We start from the raw sequence: 18,802 nt of genomic DNA, 5'->3' as shown, positions 1-18,802 counted from the left end.
TGAGGACTCGAGGAGAGTTTGGATGAGATATTGAAAAAATGCCAGAGGCCATCAAAAGAGAAAATTCACAACAGAAGCCAAAGGAAACATGAGTATGTAGCCTAGTATGAAAGGAACTGAGATCCAAGACCTTTTCAAAGGATTTTTTTTTTTTTGTGTCCCATGCATTAGACAATCACTAAAATGAACCAAGATAGAAATGACTCAGAGCAGACTCAGAGCAAAACCACAGCACTCTCCCCTCTGAACTGTATACCAAACCATGCTTTGGACTTTAAGCACAAGGAGTTTTAACTTTTTGTTGAAGTCTGAATCCTGTTTTGACTGACTCTACGATGGTTCTTATCTTCTTCTTATTATTATTATTATTTTAAATGGGTTAGTGCACATGTTAAAATCTCACCAGTATTCAGAATAAAATGTACAGCCATGTATATAATTTAGACATATGTGGTAATTTTATAAAATATCTGTATCCTTATGTCATAAACCATGTCAGTAGGGATGTTGCACATTAATTATTTCTGGCAGAAGCCATGAGGCTGGATGTCTGGGGGAAAATGTTTAAGTGATCAAAGATATCAAGGTAGCAAACATCTATTGTAAAAGGTATAATCTCACTGTAAACTTTCAGCTGACACCTCTCACACAGAAATTTCAAATGTGGTGATAGTTATGTTTAAGTAATGACTCCAAGTTGGCCGAGTTAGGCGTCTTCAGACCAGGACAACTACTTTGAGAATCTCACCCAGTCTAAGGCAAGAGAAGGGATGCAGTTTTTCAGTTTAGCTATGGTAGTGGTAACTAATAGCATGCCCATTATTAAAATTTTAGGTACTTAATATTTTAGCTAGTATACCAGATCTTTATAACTTTTCATGTAGCTAACTGGATGAGACTAGCTCTTTGTGGGCTGTTGTGGTAGAACTTAGGAACTAATACAATATTTCAAATCCTTCCTTCTTGTCTTGTGGTATTTTTGCTCTTTGCTTTTGCTATATGGCAAAATACTTGGAACATTACTCAGGTATTTCATTATTTTTAATCCACAGAAAATTTTATCTGTTGTGGAGATATCTCCACAGAAGTGTATGTAATCTGTTATAAACAGCTGAGTAAAAGTAAGAGCTGTATTCAAAACTTTTCAGAAAGCAGACAATTTTCTACATTTGGATAAAGCTTCAAATGGTAAATTTAATTCCCTTACAAGCTTTGCTACTATCTTATTGTACCTTAATTTTACAAATTTGTAATTCTTTAAAAAGACTATATGGTGTGTTCCCCAAAGGTATTGCATGTACTTTATAAAAGTGGATACTTTTAAGTCTCTTATTTAATCAAATACCTGGATCCAATCATAATATAAATATTCATTGATAATAATAACAAAAATATTAAGGAAAAGGGCAAAACAGAAACTGATATTTATGCAGTTGTAACTGTCAGTTTCAGAAGATAAATCCAACATAAAACTTGTACATAAACTTACAGTGACTTGCCTTTGCAGTCCCTTTATCCTTCAGGACCTTGGTAACAGATCTATTTATTTATTTATTGTACTTTTTTTTTTTTTTTTAGTCATTATCTGTCGCTGATACTGTTCTTCTTAGTCTTTATACAAATTTTCTTTCCAAGTGATGTGTTTCTAAGGTTTTCTCGGTAACAAATGCTCTTTGGCTGCAAAGTGTTGGCTAGGACTTCCATATCTCACTAACCTAGAAACTTGGAAACCGTAGATTTTATAGCCTAAATCTGATATATCTAATACATATCAATACATAACTTTGATTCATGATTCAATACAATTCTTCTAATTCCCATCTGCAAGCACTTTCCCCTTGCAAACTCTGTGCACTAAAAATGTGTTCCATGTATATATATTGTATATAATGAGAAGACTGAAAGAAATTAAATAGACATGCTGATGTTGACAGACAGTGCTAGAGAACCTCTGATTTCCATTGTTAAGTATAACTTTTCCAAACTCTAAAGCTGATCTAAAATTTATGAGAAAAAGAGTCACGGGCAGGTTTCATGTGGAAAAAATGCAAACAATCATTATCTCAATAAAATACGCTCAGATACCTGTTCACAAGCCAATGAAGTCTGTGTGTATATACATACACATAGACTTTATTTTTGTCATATATATTCCATAAGAAAAAACTTTCAGAGTGTCAGAAATATAAAAAGTCATGAATCCAAAATCACTCTCACCTAACTTTATTAACTTAAATCTTCAGAGCTCAACCTGAGACAGGTACCTAGTGTTCATCTAAAGTTAGATGACCAAGATAGATATCCTGAAAATATTATTCATCCGTGTCTTGAAGGGTGGTGTTGGGTTGCAACACCTAATTTTAACCAGACAGAATGAGTGAGAGGAATCCTTCCCTAGGTCTTTCATTTTGCTGGTTGAACATCTTGTGATGGATTACAGGACCCACTGGGTAATATTCTGGGAAGGACATGACTGACATCACTTTAGTTCAATTCTTTGAGATACATAGGGGCCTCACTCCTCTGAAATAAACAGGAGCAACTCACAGAACTCATTTGAAGTCCTAACACTGGTATGTCTCCTAGACACTCTGAAAATCAGTTGGACATATGAGCTTGGTTAGTTTGCAATTCTGTTATGAGTTTAAAAATGTGTTAGGAAAAGTTTGCACTTCTGTGAGTCTAAAAATCTGTTATACAGAATGATTTATGTTTGCATGTCTTCAATTTAAAATCTTAAAATTTAGTTAGCAATGACAGAAAATGTTATTTCAGTCTTTCTCCATTATTTTGGAAAGCTAAAGACATGATTCAGAGATCTCTAAAACAAAATGCAAGTCAGATGCTAAAGAGTTACTACATAGCAATTAGAGCAAATGAAGGCTTGCTATTTTTCTGGGTCTCCATGGTATTGCTCATCATTTAAACTATGCATAATAAAAAACTAAACTTTGACCTTGCATAAATACTGATTTTTTTACATAGAGCTACACACAGGGACAAGACTTTTGCATCTTTATAGTAACAGGATCGTAGGGAGAAAAGTTGTAACAGTGATCGAGAAATCAAATGTATTGTGTTTAAAATATGAGTGACAGCAATAATGTTTAGTGTCTGAAAGATCACTTTAAACACTGGCATGCAAGTTTATAAAAGCTGCCTGATCTGTACAACACTGACCACTCTGAATTCTCCTTTGGGTTTTGGGAAATTATGAATGCTTGGGCTTCTTTTGGGTGGTACATGGTAAAAGGAATGTAAGCAAAGAAAGATTTTGGCTAAAGATCTGGGAAAAAAAGGGCTCTCACAGGGAGGTCCATTCATCTGGAAAGTAACATTCCTTCCAACTGCTATGATGGATGACCTCCACTTGAAGAATTTTAAGAAGGCTGGCTAAAAATCTCAGCAATGGGAGAAAATCCTCCTCTGGAAAAGAAATTTACAAGACAAAATAAATACTTTTGTTCTCTTGTTCCAACTGTGTATTTCCCTAAATAAAGCAACCTGAGATAGGACCTGATGTATCTTGTTGGGTGTAATATTGATCATCTTGAATTTCCTTTCAGCTAGAAGAGAACCACAGAAAACTTGCCGTGTCTCTATCCTTCTCTAAGAAACTTAGGCCATACCATCCCTCAAGAAACTTGGGCCATACCATCCCTCAGTGTCAGAATGTCACAGTGAGAGCACAGGATAGTAACACCTAGCATTCAATATATTACTGAGAAATCCATAGGATAGGGTTAATTTTCAAGAGGAAAGAAAAGCATAGGAACTCTTAGTTAATCACTGTCTCTAAAACAAAGAAAGCAGAAGCATTGACTAAAGGTGAAATTTTCAATGAGGAAAGCCCAGATGCATTAATATGTTTGATTCTGCATGTCACTGGGAAGCAGACCAAAGGCGAAATCATTCCTCTAGGCTGGAGTTCTTCATAGTCTTTCGAAGATTAGAAAATATATTTCCCCTGAACTGTGAGGTTCTGATCTTAATGCAGATTTTGAGGTGATTTTTATCTTTCCAGTTCTTTTGGGACATATTCATTCTCAAGTGTTCTCTTTGTACTTTGATTTCAAGGCTACTACATAATGTTGATCTCACCTTGATGAAACGCTCACCTTGATGAATCACTCAGAGGAACACATTTTCACGAATTATGTACTGTGAGTGACTATTAAAATACCGTTTGTAAAAACAAAACAAACAACCCCCCCCCACAATTTATTTTTATTATTAAAATGAAATATTTTTCACTCTATTATGAATGTCCTTTTCCCACTCAGCCCTGAATCACACAGCGCATAAATCACTTTCTCGGACGTTTTGTGCATGTTTAAGAAGCAGAGTGAGATTGGCATTTATTAAGCTTTTTAATAATGTAGAGAAATACAAGAATCTGGGAGGGGAAAAGAGCATTAAACTCAACAACTTGAGTCATTTCCTTGTAGAGGCTCCACCGTCTCATAGTGCAACAGAATTTCAATAGTTTTTCTTCAGTAATCTCTCTTCTATTCTTGTTTTTCAATTCAAGTTCTTTCCCTTTTCCTTTCCTACTTTCTTTTGCCCACTTTCCTAATAGAAATAGAAATCACTGGTATTTATAGACTGAAATAAACATGTGTTTAATATATTTATTATTATGAGAAATAACCTCAGGAAACAGCATTTCACACCTCATTTCATGGGGATTCCTGGATGTCCTATGTCAGCTGCCTCAGTCCTTCAGCCAGACAAATAAATCACAGGGACAGTCTCAAACACAATTTGTGGCAAAACAAGGAGATCAGGGGGAAGCTTTTCCTGCTCTCTTAAAGGTTACCACACACACAAATAAACCAGCAAATAATTTGTTCACATTTGTAGGCTGGAGAAACTATGAATGGACTACAGTGTGTTATTTGTACGGAGAACTGTTGATTAACAAATGGCAATAGCAACCTCATGAGTAGATTTGTCTGGTAAATGTTTTCAAGGACAACAAAAGTCATCAGAAGCCACTGCATTTATGCACTTTGGAAGAATAGAAAAAAAAAATTATGATTACCTCTAATTGATCAGACTGCTCATTTTCAACATAGACAAATGGGTGAGGCAGCTCTCCAAGTGACACGTCATAGAACTCAGAATCATAAATTATAGTGTCAGTGATAGGTGCAGCTCCAACAGCCTCAAAGATAAAAAATCCCAGAAAAATATTTACAAAGGTTTTCATTCTGCTTTCTTTTCTGAAAGAGAAGAAAATGGACAAAATGTGGGTAAAGTGGTAATTGCAAGGAATCTATGAAAATTTATTCTTACACTTGCAGTGCTTCTATGCATGCAACAATGATTTTGATGTTCGTATTTATTCATGATAACTCAAATGTTTATTCTAGTTTGTTTCATGAAGAGTCCCTGGATAAGAGAATTTCTGCATTTTGATAACTGAGGAAGGACCTGTAGAATTTTGCTATATCAGAACAGTATAAAAATAAACTGGTCTTCGTGAGAAAGGATCTGAAAAGGTAAAAGGGTTATATATTGATCTTTTTCCCCTTTTATCTATCTTCAACTATTTCATATGCATGACTAGAAAAGACCTTTTGATAACCTAGCCAAAGTTTAGCTAGACATATTTTTTTTTTCTCCCTGTCACAATAAACCATCCTTTGAAATGTCCAATGTAATTTTGTCTTTCTCCTCTACCAAAATGTTAGAAGACATTAGGACGTCTTTCCTTGCTGCCTCTGGATGAGCATAATCAAAGTACGTTTTCACCCAATAGCTGTTCTGCCAGAATATCATTTTATGTGTTGAAAAGATGTGGCATATTTGGAACATGACCTCTGCAAAGGTTTGGGAAACAAAATCAAAACTAGTCTCTGTTCTTCCCAGCCCTATAATTGACAGTAGCCTTCCTTCTTTCATTGAATCAACATAGTACAGTCACCTGTTCTCCTTGGAGGATAGAACTACAGAAATGAATTGTCACCCATTAAGATGTTCTGTATTTTAGTAAAATAGCAAAAATAAATAAATAAATAAATAAATCACACTAGGCTTGAATATTAGTGTTCATGCATTCCCTCTTCCATATAAGTGATGTATATCATATAAGCTGCCTGACACAAGGGTCTATTCAACATTCTTTACTTACACCTTGATTTATCCATTGCTTCCACTAATTTCACCAAAAGTGCAGACAATGATAATAAGCAGTGCATGTCTCATAAACTGTAGTCCTGTTGTGATGCCATTATACACATACTTAAATATTTCATTTTAAAACTCTAGCAACTTAAAAGAGATTAAGAAATGCATGAGACATTTTTTTTGGAATGCGTGCTGAGCAAGAACCTGAATTTTAGCTTTGTGAAAAGAGGTCTTTATGAATCTGGTTTAGGCATGAGGATATGAAATTCCTCTGGGGATGGTCAGCAACACAAGACGTTCATTTTTCCCTCATTTGCTTTATTCAAAAAGACTTTTCAGTTGCTGCTGGGAGTAGCTAGAATCACATTGGCTTGTCTTTGAGCAGACTTAGTTGAATTGCACCTTTCAGTATTAACTTCCAAGATTATTAAAGGTTTTCTGTTTCCTTACAATAAAATAAAATAAAATACATCCAATCTCTGAAACATACTGAAGTATATATATATATATATACTTCTCTAACTTTATATTTTCTTCTGCCTGTTTTTGACAGGAATGTCTTGTTTCTTTTTTAAGTGTCATTTAACCCAAACGATCCAACTATAAATTATATTAATTCCAAAATATAACAATAATGTATTCAGTGTGATTTTTCTCTGAACAAACCCCGAATATAAAATTATTCATTATTCGAAATTGTTTACATTTTACATTTCCTTGGAATAAAAGATTTTAAAGGGCACAGGGCTTTATAAGTATATAATTTTATAAATATAGACAAAATCAGCAAACATAATATTAATCTCTGTGAAAAATATTGTTATGTATGTACACCTGTAGTATCTGCATTAACTTGAACAGTTTTAGTATCTCTCTACTTCCTTTATGTGTAATATATTGGAACATACTGTAATGATATTGGCATCTGCAGTAGCTGTAAGATCAAATATTTTGAAGAAGATTGTGTTCCTTCCTCACAGGAAGGAACTAAGACATATCCAGGGAAAAACAAATAGTCTCCTCAGTCTGCAGCATTTGAATCTTTTACATGATAAAATCAAACAAATACTATAAAATTATTTCCAAACTTAAAAATCCAATTAACTGTTCTAAGAAAGAAGTACCAAAACTTACCTTTTGCTTCCAATCTCTCAAATGACATGGAGTTACTCAGAATGCAGAGCCAGAGGTATTAGACCCTGACCAATAACAGTGGCATTCTGGGGTTGTGGGAGGTGGTACAGCTTCTACCCTCAACTGGGGACCTCAGCCCAGATAGTTTCTCAGGCTTTAAACACCTTTCTATTTAATTCTGCAGAATTGAATTTTAGCGAGGTCAAACAAAGATTTATTGTATGCAAATAACATTTATTTCACATCATAGATTTTTACCTCTTCCACTAAAATTTCTCACTGCTCCTACCAGTATCTTCATAAACCTGACTAAAAAGAATAAATATTTTTTGTTTGTTTGTTTTTATTTCGTCCATTTTCATCCATTATAGATTCTGTAATAACAGGAAGGATGAAGAACATATGTGCAATGTATGATCAGCGCTCAGAATAGATGGATGTTTTAATACGTTAACAAGTTTGCAATAAAATGCTTAGACAAAGAAGAACTGTAGATATTTACAGTTAGTTTCTTTATTGCAGTCTCAGTATGCAGAGGTAAACAATAAGCACAGGATAAAACTGGCAGTAAAAAGGAATGTAACCAAGTGGTAAGAAAATCAATACAGAACTTTGAGACTTTGAGACAATTCCCAAATTAATTTTCATGAATATATGGTAGTTTCATCAAGGCTGACATTTAGCCTTTTGTTAACTAGCAGAAAAACACACTGTTACTTAAAATAGTAAAAATAACACTCTTAATTGCATTCCAGAAACAATCTTTTGGGTGTCCTGATCATCTAAAAATATACATTTTCCAACTTCCAAAATTAAGACTTGAACAAACTGAATCAAGCATGAAATATATATATATATTTATGACAGTTTTTTAAATATGATAGTTTAATGTATTTCCATATGCTGCTGGTAATATGTATTTAGAGGTACTTCTTTCTTTCTTTCTTTTTTTTTCTTTCTTTCTTTTCTAAGTACTTCTGAGGCAATACTTACATGATCTACTCTTTCCAGTACGTTTTTTATTCTGAAGGGAAAATAACACTTCCTTAATTGGTATGAACAGCTATAATATACTGCAAATAATAAGTATGTGTTGTAGTAGCATGCACTTTATTACACCAGGGTAGGCCTTACAATGTTAGCAGAAGTCAAGCTATCTATCTTTTCTATATTGCTTGTATTTTATATATTATCTCTTACTGCTTGATTCTGTGCTTTCTTTTGTATTACTGTTAATTTGTACAACATACAACCATTCATCTGAAGTTTTTCATCATTCCTCCATTTCTTCTTTTAAATGTACCCCCTAATGCTATCAATATCCTATACTAGCAGTTCAGAAAAGCCAGAAGACATTGCTTATCTATGGAGGAATGTAATGGTAATGTAGAAGATTCCAATGTACTAAGGAAACCTGATTGCCTTTGCTTTATATAATTTTCCCCATATATACATATATATTTTTCAAATAAGAAGACCAACCTGAAAGCCCAAATTTGTGTGAGGCACAGAAAACATGATTAAAATTTTAAGCCATTTCTCAATAATTTGAATGTCCAACATCAAACTTCTAATGCTAGTCTAGGCAATCTGAGACATGTGAATGGTTTAGCAGATAGGTCAAAGAATCTGTAGAAGAGTAACACCTCTGTAAGCAGATAATTACAGAGGCTGTGATATTTTAGGCCATGTGAAATGGCACTAGGTATTCATTTGTTGTTTTGTCAATTGAGCCAAGTCTGCAGTACCTTATAATACTATGATTACTCCTGGATGACAGAAAGATTCATCATTACATGATTCTATAAAAAGTTGGGCTTCAAGTCATTAAATCAGATATTTTTCATTTCCTTCTTCACAATCTTTCCTGTAATAAGTATTGCAGGAGCATCACACTACTGTGTCCTGTTGTTATTTTTCTTCATGTCAATAGCCTTGAACTAAAGGTACTGTAGTTTACTCCTGAAGTTAATGACCAAGTTGCTTTCAAAGCTGATGTATATTCCTTCCTGGCAACAAAGTAAATAGTTATACCTTCTGCAGTAAAATGCATCATTTCATCTTCTTATGACTGGCAATTTTTATGCTTCTGCACATGGACAGGATGTATTTTGTAAATGAAAAAGACATATTGAGATCCAGCATTTAGAAAGTAAATCTTTTAAATGATGAAGTACAGCAACAAATAAAACGCTAAAAGTATAAAAAAGATTTACTTTTTAAATGCTCACTTTCAATTTGTCTTTTTCATTTGCAAAATATATTAACTGTATAGGCTGAGTGTTCATTGATTGCTCTTGTACAAAAGACTCCAATCTTACATTTTTTGCTGAAGAAAAATTACCTTACCTAAAGCAAATTCAGGTCTATATTAATGTTTTTTTCTCCAACCCTTACACAGCAAAGTAGATTTTGACATAGGTTTCCCGGGCCCGAAACTTTTACATCTTTTGGTCTATAGCTTTATTATTATTAATAATAATAATAATAATAATAATTATTATTATTATTAGTAGTAGTAGTAGTAGTAGTAGTAATAATAATAATAAAAACAATAAAGTTCAAACCACTTTGGCTCTGGATCTTAATCTTGATTTTCATGTCTTACTGTATTCCTATCACACTTCAATATGTTTTGCTGGTCTTGTTTTTTCTAGAAACGAGGATTCAAATAAGGAAATAAATTGAATTAAAGGTAAATGTTAACTTATAAATACTGTTATTACTATTACTTTTTGTTATAGTAATAGAAACACTTTAAAAGGGTGACATTTTATACAAACCATATGCAAAGTTCTGAGCATGATGTCTTATGTGGCTAATAAATGTTGTAAATTGATATTTTGCAAATTTTTGTTTTTTTTTTTTTTCAAATTTGGCAAATTAAAATAAAAGGATCAAAGAAAAAAAAAGTTTTATTCTGTTTTTCAGGAGGAACACATTTTAAGATTTAAAGAACCAATATTTGGAGACTGAGTGGCATATCTATTGATTCAGATCACTGCCTGGTGATTTCTGATTCCTGTTGTCACAGAAGATAATGAAATTCCTGAGTCTAACTAAAGGACGTTTGGGATTGATCTTCACATGTCCTTTAATTAGTTGCTTCAGAGACATTTTTTTTTTCTCCAGATCCTCTGACCTCATTGTGCAGTTTAAGTTACTGTCTTGCAAACTTACCCAATTGCCTCTAAATCTTTCTGTCTGACTTAGTAACTTGGGCTTAATTAAAAGCTCACTAAAGTTAATGGAGAGTTCCATTCCATTCAGTGGTTTTTGAAGCATGACTTGAGCTAGAAGCATATCCAGCTGTGGTCATTGCCTAACACATTCCTAGCTAAAATGCATTCCCATTGTATAATTGCTGGCAATGCTAAATGAATTAATTTATTCCATTGTTTTTTTGAGACCTACTTTGTTTCCATTTCATTTCTCCCAGCTCTTGGAGGTGCAATGACTTCTAACTGTGTTCTTGAACTCAGTGCCAAAGCCTCAGGGTTGTCCTACTCTTGTTTTTCCAAAACCTTGATTATAAAGCACTGAGCCTTTGATTCAGACTGTCAGCATCCATTTAATAGATATGCATTTTTTTTTCTTTGTTTTGCTTTAGGCCTCACAGATTCATCCCCAGAAACTTGTGATAATGAAGAATGTGTGGGAAAAAATAATAGCTTTTCCATGGAATGAAAAATCCTATCTGTCCCTCTGAAATAGATTTTATCTATGGTACTAAGATTCCCTATCATCATGTTTTCAGTCTGCCAGCCTAGACAAAAGTACAGATCTTTAGTCTGTTACTTCAATTCTGACAAAATCTTTTGCTGATTTTAAACAAGGAGGGAAAGATATTGTCCAGCTTTGGAAAGAGAGACACAAGAGTCCCAGAATGAGTCATTCGATTGCTTCTACTTAGTACCTGACAGATACTTCTGGTATGAAACAATAGAGTAAGAGCAGTCAACGAAGATGTTTATGTACCTTCATATAAAACAATTGTATTAAATTGAAAGGCCACCTTATTTTGGGCCAGGGACTAGTCTACATACAGGAGGGGAATTACATGAGTGCTCACAATGACAGTAACTTCAACTGCATAGGATACACAGTCTCTCAAAAAGACATATTGGTTTTCCCTTGCCTCTTCCATGATCATCTTCTGTGATCAGAAGTGCATCAGCCACATGAACAAATCTGGGTCACTTGCATTATGTGGTAAGTACATGCTTGGTTATGTCAAGGGAGACATTTGTGTTTTACTCATGTGTGGAAGGTCCATAGACATTAATTTCACAGAATACGCTATGTCAAGTGACCAAAAGGCAGGTAACATTAGCATGTTAACATTAGCACTAGATTGCTAACATTAACATTAGTATAAGGAAGGGACCGTATGGCCCTTACAAAAGAAAGCAGAAAAAAAAAAAAGAAAAAAGAAAAAAAAAATCAGGTTGAATTGATGTTAAGCACTGGGTCTACGACAAAGTCTATAGGGTAGCCAAGCAAAGGCAAGAGCCATCTTTTCTGAATAAAGTTACAAGTATGTCACCTCAGTGGATATGGAAAACATTAGTCTTAAACTTTAAAATTGATCTCTTTGGCAGATTCTTTGTATATTTAAACCTATACAGTTTCTTCTTAAAAACAAAAACAAAAACAAAAACACCACAAATTTGCATTATTTCCCTAAAAGTTCTGTCTAATATGTAGCTTATTTTTCATATACTAGAAGAGAAGTAATGATTGAAGTAATAAAATATTACACAGTGTATCACTTTAGTTACTGATTTATATATTAAATTTTATTTTTGAACTTCTCATTCTTTTTAAAAAGGCTGTAAACTGTTACATATTTATGTCAGGTTTCAGATTATTTGGTAGCACATAAAGGGTACCCTTTATTAATAAAATGCCCCCAGTGATTGCTTGTTCTCTTTAATTTCTTTATAGAGAAGAGACCATAAAGTTGGTGTAATTCCTTCTACATACACTCCAGATTATTTGGAAAGACAGCTATTATTGTGAACTTAAAAAAATATCTTTTAAAATTTATAATATGATTTCTCAACCAACGCCCTCTAACCTGCTTATATATACCTCAACAAAATCCAATTGGACAGGTTTTAATTTTCTAAATGAAAGTAGTATTTGGCACTACATTTTGTTTCCACTGAGTGTTCATGAAGAATTTTACTAAGGTGCATACTGTACTAGACAGTCTGCTTCATGTCCAAACAAATGTTTTCCTCAGCTTGTTCTTGGTATATGACATTTTTATTTGCTGAATATTTGTTTGTTGTTTATATCCCAATTCTAAATATGTGGTCAGAATTATATATATCAAAGGGAGACCACAGCATGAAATCCTGGAATCATTGAAGCTAGCTGCAATCAAAGGCAGAGCTAAAATTCAGCCCAGTTTCTTTTTGAGTGTTCACTTCTGACATTTTGAACACCCTGTCTGTCCTTTTTGTTTGTTTGTTCCAAAGGCATAGGGGGAGGATGGAGAGGTAGGAAGCTGTTTTGACACATCCTTTGTCTGTCTCAGTATCACTTGAATTTCATGAATTGCTGGATTGTGGAACCTCATTCACCCTAGGACCCGGGGAAAAGGAGTGCATCATATGAACCTCACTGGGACTAGGGAACAAAGGCTGGAGCACAGAAAAACAAATGTCTCAGAGAGAAGTAGAAAGGAAGGAAATCATGTGTCTGCAGAAGGGATTAGCATTTCCATTTTGCTCATCAAAGTTAAACAGAGTACAAAAGAAGGATTTAGAGTGCTCCAACTGTTTCATCCCTTGTGGAAATCACCATAAACATGAGGGAAAATAGAGTTAAACATAAAATGTAAGATAGCTACAATTGTTTTTGCTAGTAAAGTCCTGTTTAGTTTTAATTATTTCTGCATAAACAGTGAATGCAGGAAAGTAAATAGCTTTTTAATGAGTCATAGATACAACTAAATACCCATTACATATGTATCAACTTAAATGCATTATTTCTCACTTCAGTATTCCTGATCTTTGGTCAAAATTTGATTCAAATTTTCTTTCAACTTACATGCTCTATGGAAGTTGCTATTCTCTTCCTTTGAAGTTACTTTTATTGTCATCTCTTAATTCTGTGGTTGATGTAGGCAGATTAAAGTGTCAGATCATGTAGTATAAGAACCTTCTTCCTGTCATTCAAACATTAATTTTCACTATTTTGTACAGCCTGTCCTGTTGTTTTTTTCTTTTTTTTTTTTTTTCCCCCTTTTTACATAACTTCCATAAAAATAAAAATATCTTGTCTATTTAAAAGTTGTCACATGTATACCAGATATGGCTAGCATTGATTGTTATTAGTTATGTCTCTGAATATTTTCATGCAGTCTAGTCTGCCAAACTATGATGCTTTTCTAAATGAGAACCCAGAATATTGTTTTATTGCACATGTAAAGATCATATCTATTCAGACCTAGAATTTCCTAGTTATAAACAGGCTTTAACAGGGACTATGCACATTTACTGTAAAATTAAACACTAAATCCATAGTTACAATGACAGGAATGAATGGTTCACACTTTTCTTTTGGAAAGGATGATTTAGAACTTGCAATATCTAATTCCAAAATCATTAAATGTTCTTGCAAACTATAAGCATGATCTAAAACCTATTAGCTTTCATCATCTTTAATTCATCTTGCTTGCATTACTCTCCTGTACAATTCAAAGATTATCCTTAATTCCATTTCCAATTTTACCCTTTTGACATTTGTTTGTATAATTAGCCCATAAATTAAATCCATCACAATGTGCTATTCCATCTTTCTGTATGCTATAATTTTTCAAGGAGATGAAAAGCTTGTCAGATTATTACTGTATATTATATATGAATAAACCATATGATTAGCTTAGAAAAGCACTTAGAAATCAGAGAACTCTGATTATTCAAACTCAGCCAAAGCAGGTCTGAAATAACCTTTATGATAAATTATGTACCTTGCACTTCTTCCACTTATTTGACTCACAAGTCTCAAGATAATATATGTTTTTTCAGGATATTTAATAATTTGAGCTTGGACACAACTGGCTAGTAATGCTGAAATGCAATCTATATTGAGATTGGTGCTTAAGATAATTTTCTTCTGTGCACCATGGAAACTTTGAGAAGAGAGGTGGAGAGATGCATTTTCTGAAGACTGCTGGAGAAATCATAATGGGTCTTCTTTTTTATTATTTTTTACCTGTTACTAATCTCTTTGTGCTTTTGAAATTATTTAGGTGACGACAAAAGTGCTTGTTGTGCTTAGTTTCTCTATCAGTTACATGTAAGCACACAGACATATGCAGGGTATACCATAGTTCACTAATGAAAACAGTCTCAGGAATGCCTGCTGAACCCAAAGGCTGGAGTCAGAGCTTCAGACTGACATACTTGGGTTATATTCCATTCACATTAGATAGACTGCCATTCTTCTAAAACCAAACTTACAGTTTGCTCTTTAAGAGGTATAATTTTCATCAGTTTTGAGGAGGGGTTGGGAAAGGAATCTCTGTTCTTTCTTTAATCATAGCTGAACATAAGATAGCACTGCTGAGTATGCAAGCATGTGGTGTAGCAGAATGGTTTTTATTAACATCCAAGCTATTGTCTGCTATTCCAGCCCAGCCTGTGGACTGGTGGTGTTAGACCCTTTCAGGAAAAGTCTGTTTCTGGCCACAGAGATGGAAAACTTTAGAATGTTTTTGCTTGGCTAAACAAGTACAGTTCAGAGTTGGGTTATCATATTTATCACTAAAAGATGCATAATGTTTTGCTTGGGATGGAAAAATAAACCAGAAACAAGGCTCAATAAGAGAGAGATTTGGATTTCAGTAGAGAAGAGGCTTTGTATTATGTATTTGTATTATGTATTATATGTTGATTTACCATTTATTCAAAAGAAATGGCAAAAACTACCATACTGTACTTAAGTAATGTATAAAGAGTGTAAAAGATTTTATGTAGCAGAATGGGTGTCATATTGTCCTCAATATCCTGAGCAAATTTGAAATTGAGAACATTGAATAAAAGTGTTTTCCCCTGATTAGCATAAATTTAACCCCTTTTCCTATGACATTTGAATATGAAATTGTAAATATGCTTCTAAAATATTCAAAAAATGCTTGAAAGTAGAATAGAATGATTGTTTGCATTTGAATGCAGTTATGTAACTCTATGCTTGTAACATGAAAATAATCTCTGCTTTCACTGAATTTGCTGGAAAATGCATGAGTATTAATTACTTGTAGTATCTCAAATTTTACATCAGAACAATTCACTAGCAAGTAAATCCTGTGTATAGTCATATAATAAAATATAATTACTCTAACTTGCAGAACATAACTTAGGGATTAAAAAAGCAATGTATAAACCAGTCATGACTGTACTATGCTCAGGCACCAGTGTGTCAGCCATGCAGATGACGTCCATGTTATCATAATCTCAGCTGCATACTTCAATGGCATTTTTGCATTTTGTTTCCTTTTAATTGCTTCTTCTAGTAGTCACCTAGCTAGAGGCTCTGATGTCATCAATCTCAGGGGAAGCTCTACTGACATTAACATCCATTGCTCCAGTCTGGTATTTGGGAAATACATTCATTCACTTATTCTCTTATGGAAACAAGGGCTGAACAAAAGACTGTCTTCCCTTGGAAGAAGAAAATGGTGGGGGAAAAAAAAAAAGTTTATTATAGAGCTGGCACACAAAAATTAACACAGCTCCCTTTTTCTCCCCCAACTATCAGATATACACAAAAAATAAACAACAACAACAACAAATATTTTAGTTTTAAAAGTTATTTTTTTAAGTTATTCTAAAAGCCAGAAATAATATATGGATAATATTTTAGTATTTTTCATAGGATTTCATAAAATGTTAAAATTATGACCTTACTTGTAGACTTTTTAAAAACATGCAGGCCAGAATGACAGATTTTCTTTCTAATGAATTTGATAATTTAATTGAAGTTTATCTACCTTGTAAACTACAGTTGCAAGTGATAGTTGAAAGTGACTGTAGAAAAACAGACTTGTCACTATTTCCAGAGCTGAGCTGATTTTCATCAGTTTTGATTACTGCCAGTTGACTGTCTACAATTTATTTTCTTCTCATTATTCTAACATTAAGGAAAGGATTTTGTTTGGTTGGTTCATTTTGAAATGACGTGTTTTCACGTAGTAGGTTTTTCAACTTTTTAACAAGTGTCTTTTTTTTTTCTTCTTCTTCTTTCTTTTTCCTAACTTTCTTTTTCCTTTTTTTAGGAGTTTTAGGCAGTCTGTAGAGAAAGGGAAGAGTTTCCCCTCCATGGTCCCTGGGATGGCCCACAGCACCAGGAAGAGGGAACAGGGGAAGCAAGGGGATACACCAGCTTTAGTAGCCCTCCTTACAGCTCTCCCTAGCAAATGACAGTATTCACAGGTTGGTTTGTGGACAGAGACAAGACCATCCTGATTGACAGATGTGTGCAGGTGGCTTGAGTGACACAATGGATATATCCACACCTGCATTACATCATTTGATGGGGGACTGACCAGGCTGTAACCAAAGATGTATTTCCTCATAGAGCTTCAGAAAAACCATGGGTCCTGCTTGATGATCCGCTCAGACTATAGCAAAGAGTTGCAGGTTCTCATCTGCTTTTGGGTACCTGGTCCCAGCTGACAGCAGCCAGGCGGCTGGGTTGAGAGGTACAGGAGGAGGCATGGCAGTGGCCAGTGGGGAGCATGGGAGGTGGATGCTGTGGCTGGGAGTGCAGGTCAGAAGCAACTGAGCCGACTGTGCAAAATGAGACAGACATAGCCAGGCTGTGATGCGGTTAGCCACAGCCTGACTCCAGGACCTCTGGCACTGCAAATGAGAGACGCACCACCCTTCAGCCAATATTTCTGTTTATTTGTTTTTTTAATTTCTGTTTTAAACTGTTTGTTTTCTGAGCAGACTTGGGAACATGTCCTGTGAGACACTAATGCACAAAGAATGTGAGAATTTAGTGTATCACACAAGATTTTTCTCATAGACTCTAAGGAAAATATTAATTTTCTTTAGCTGTTAGAATTAGCATGGGGATTTATCAATTATCTGCAAAATAATGTAGCTGTAAACAAGAAGAAATATGTTAGTCAGACCTCTGTTTCTATTAATTAAATATTTGGAAGACATCTTAAAAATATATTTGCAGAAATATCAGCCCAGATAACAGTTCAGCAAAAGTGCAGATTTCTATTAGCATGGCAGTAAAAGAAACTAATATTGGTTGAAGACTGACTTTTGAATTTCTCTATCATTTTAAAGGTCAGGTATTAGTCATACGTTTAAAGGCAAATATTCCTTCCACCCCCCCCCCCCAAAAAAAAATAAAAAAAACCCCACACACTACATTAATATTTTTGGTTATTTTTTGGTTGAACAGATGTATGAAAACATTGCTTTTCACTTTCTATTTGAAACGTATGTGGCATTTTCCAAAAGTCTATTTTGATTTATGCGCCACACAGAGATTCTTACAGACTTACCCATGCACATATGGGATCCCAGTAGCTTGACAGAACTTCAAGTTTGTGCAATCAAAAGTCTTTTAGAAGTTTGATTTACAGGATTGTCTTTTTAGGGGCTTTTGTTTGTTTGTTTTGTTTCATTGCATGCACAACGTGTCATTGACTCTCATTGCTTAAAATTAAACTTCAATCAGTAGTTGCTCAGCCCACCATCTGCAACAAGTTACCATGTGGTCTTAGCTGCATGAGCTCTGTCATCTCTGTGTTACCATTAACAGAAGCAGGATCCAGATTAACTGATGAATGACCTTTTATCTAGCATAACCAACACAGCTAAAATTCAGGAATTTTAGTACTGTCTTTTGTCTAAAAGAGACAAACCTGAACTTAAGCAACACATCTAAGCAAGTGTGCCAAGTGTTGGGAAAATGCACAAGCTCTGGATTAGACATGGAAGGGGAAAGAAATAATTTAGGGTTCAAAGTAACTGCAGAGGTAGTGGCTCTCAGTGCTGTTTCAAGATTAGTAATGTTCTGTTTTCACAAAAAGCTGTGCTGATGAATGCGTAAAGGAATCATTCATGGGGAAGTTTCAGCTTGTGCAAGTTTCCTGAAGTCAGGAAACCCAGATTAATCCAGATTCATCCAGCTTTAGACCGAGGGAATTATTCCAACTCTGGTGCAGAGGAAAATTCTCCATGCAAGCACAAGGGAAACAGTGTTAAATTTCATTGTACAAATTGTGCTTTCTTTCTGTTTCTGTCCTTTGATGAGCAATGTGGTGATTACAGTGCTGTTTGCCCAGATGCCCACAGCTATTTTGCTGATTCTTTTTGGTAGTCAGAGGATTCACTGTAAATAACTAGGGAAAAAAAAAAAAAAAAAAGCTAGCACCACAGCAAATGAGCCTACATAAGCCATGTTTAAATTCAGGTGGAAACGTCAAAGTTTTCTAACTGTAAGAGAAACAGGTTATGAAGGAACTGTCCAGTGAAACACAAGATAATAATCTTTC

The 18,802-nt window shown here is 34.3% G+C and overlaps 1 protein-coding gene across 3 annotated transcripts in view; it reads right to left on the bottom strand.

The window, feature by feature from the left end:
• The window catches only part of EPYC (epiphycan), a 50,298-nt gene that overhangs the window by 17,938 nt on the left and 13,558 nt on the right, over window positions 1-18,802 (bottom strand). Inside the window, exons 1-2 of one of the 3 annotated variants that reach the window (XM_080580328.1) lie at window positions 17,807-17,973; window positions 5,045-5,225 (exon numbers count right to left, since the gene is read on the bottom strand). In XM_080580328.1, coding sequence (XP_080436454.1) covers window positions 5,045-5,212 — 168 coding nt within the window. In that variant the 5' untranslated portion in view covers window positions 5,213-5,225; window positions 17,807-17,973. Of the gene's footprint in view, window positions 1-5,044; window positions 5,226-7,266; window positions 7,338-17,806; window positions 17,974-18,802 lie in introns of those variants that run through there. The other 2 variants (XM_080580329.1, XM_080580327.1) reach the window with 2 other exon arrangements.

The sequence above is a fragment of the Anser brachyrhynchus genome (genome assembly GCF_964034855.1).
Source record: "Anser brachyrhynchus genome assembly, chromosome: 1".
Lineage (NCBI taxonomy): Eukaryota > Metazoa > Chordata > Aves > Anseriformes > Anatidae > Anser > Anser brachyrhynchus.
The sequence above is the reverse complement of the archived record's forward strand: the minus strand, read 5'-3'. Positions and strand labels throughout refer to the sequence as shown.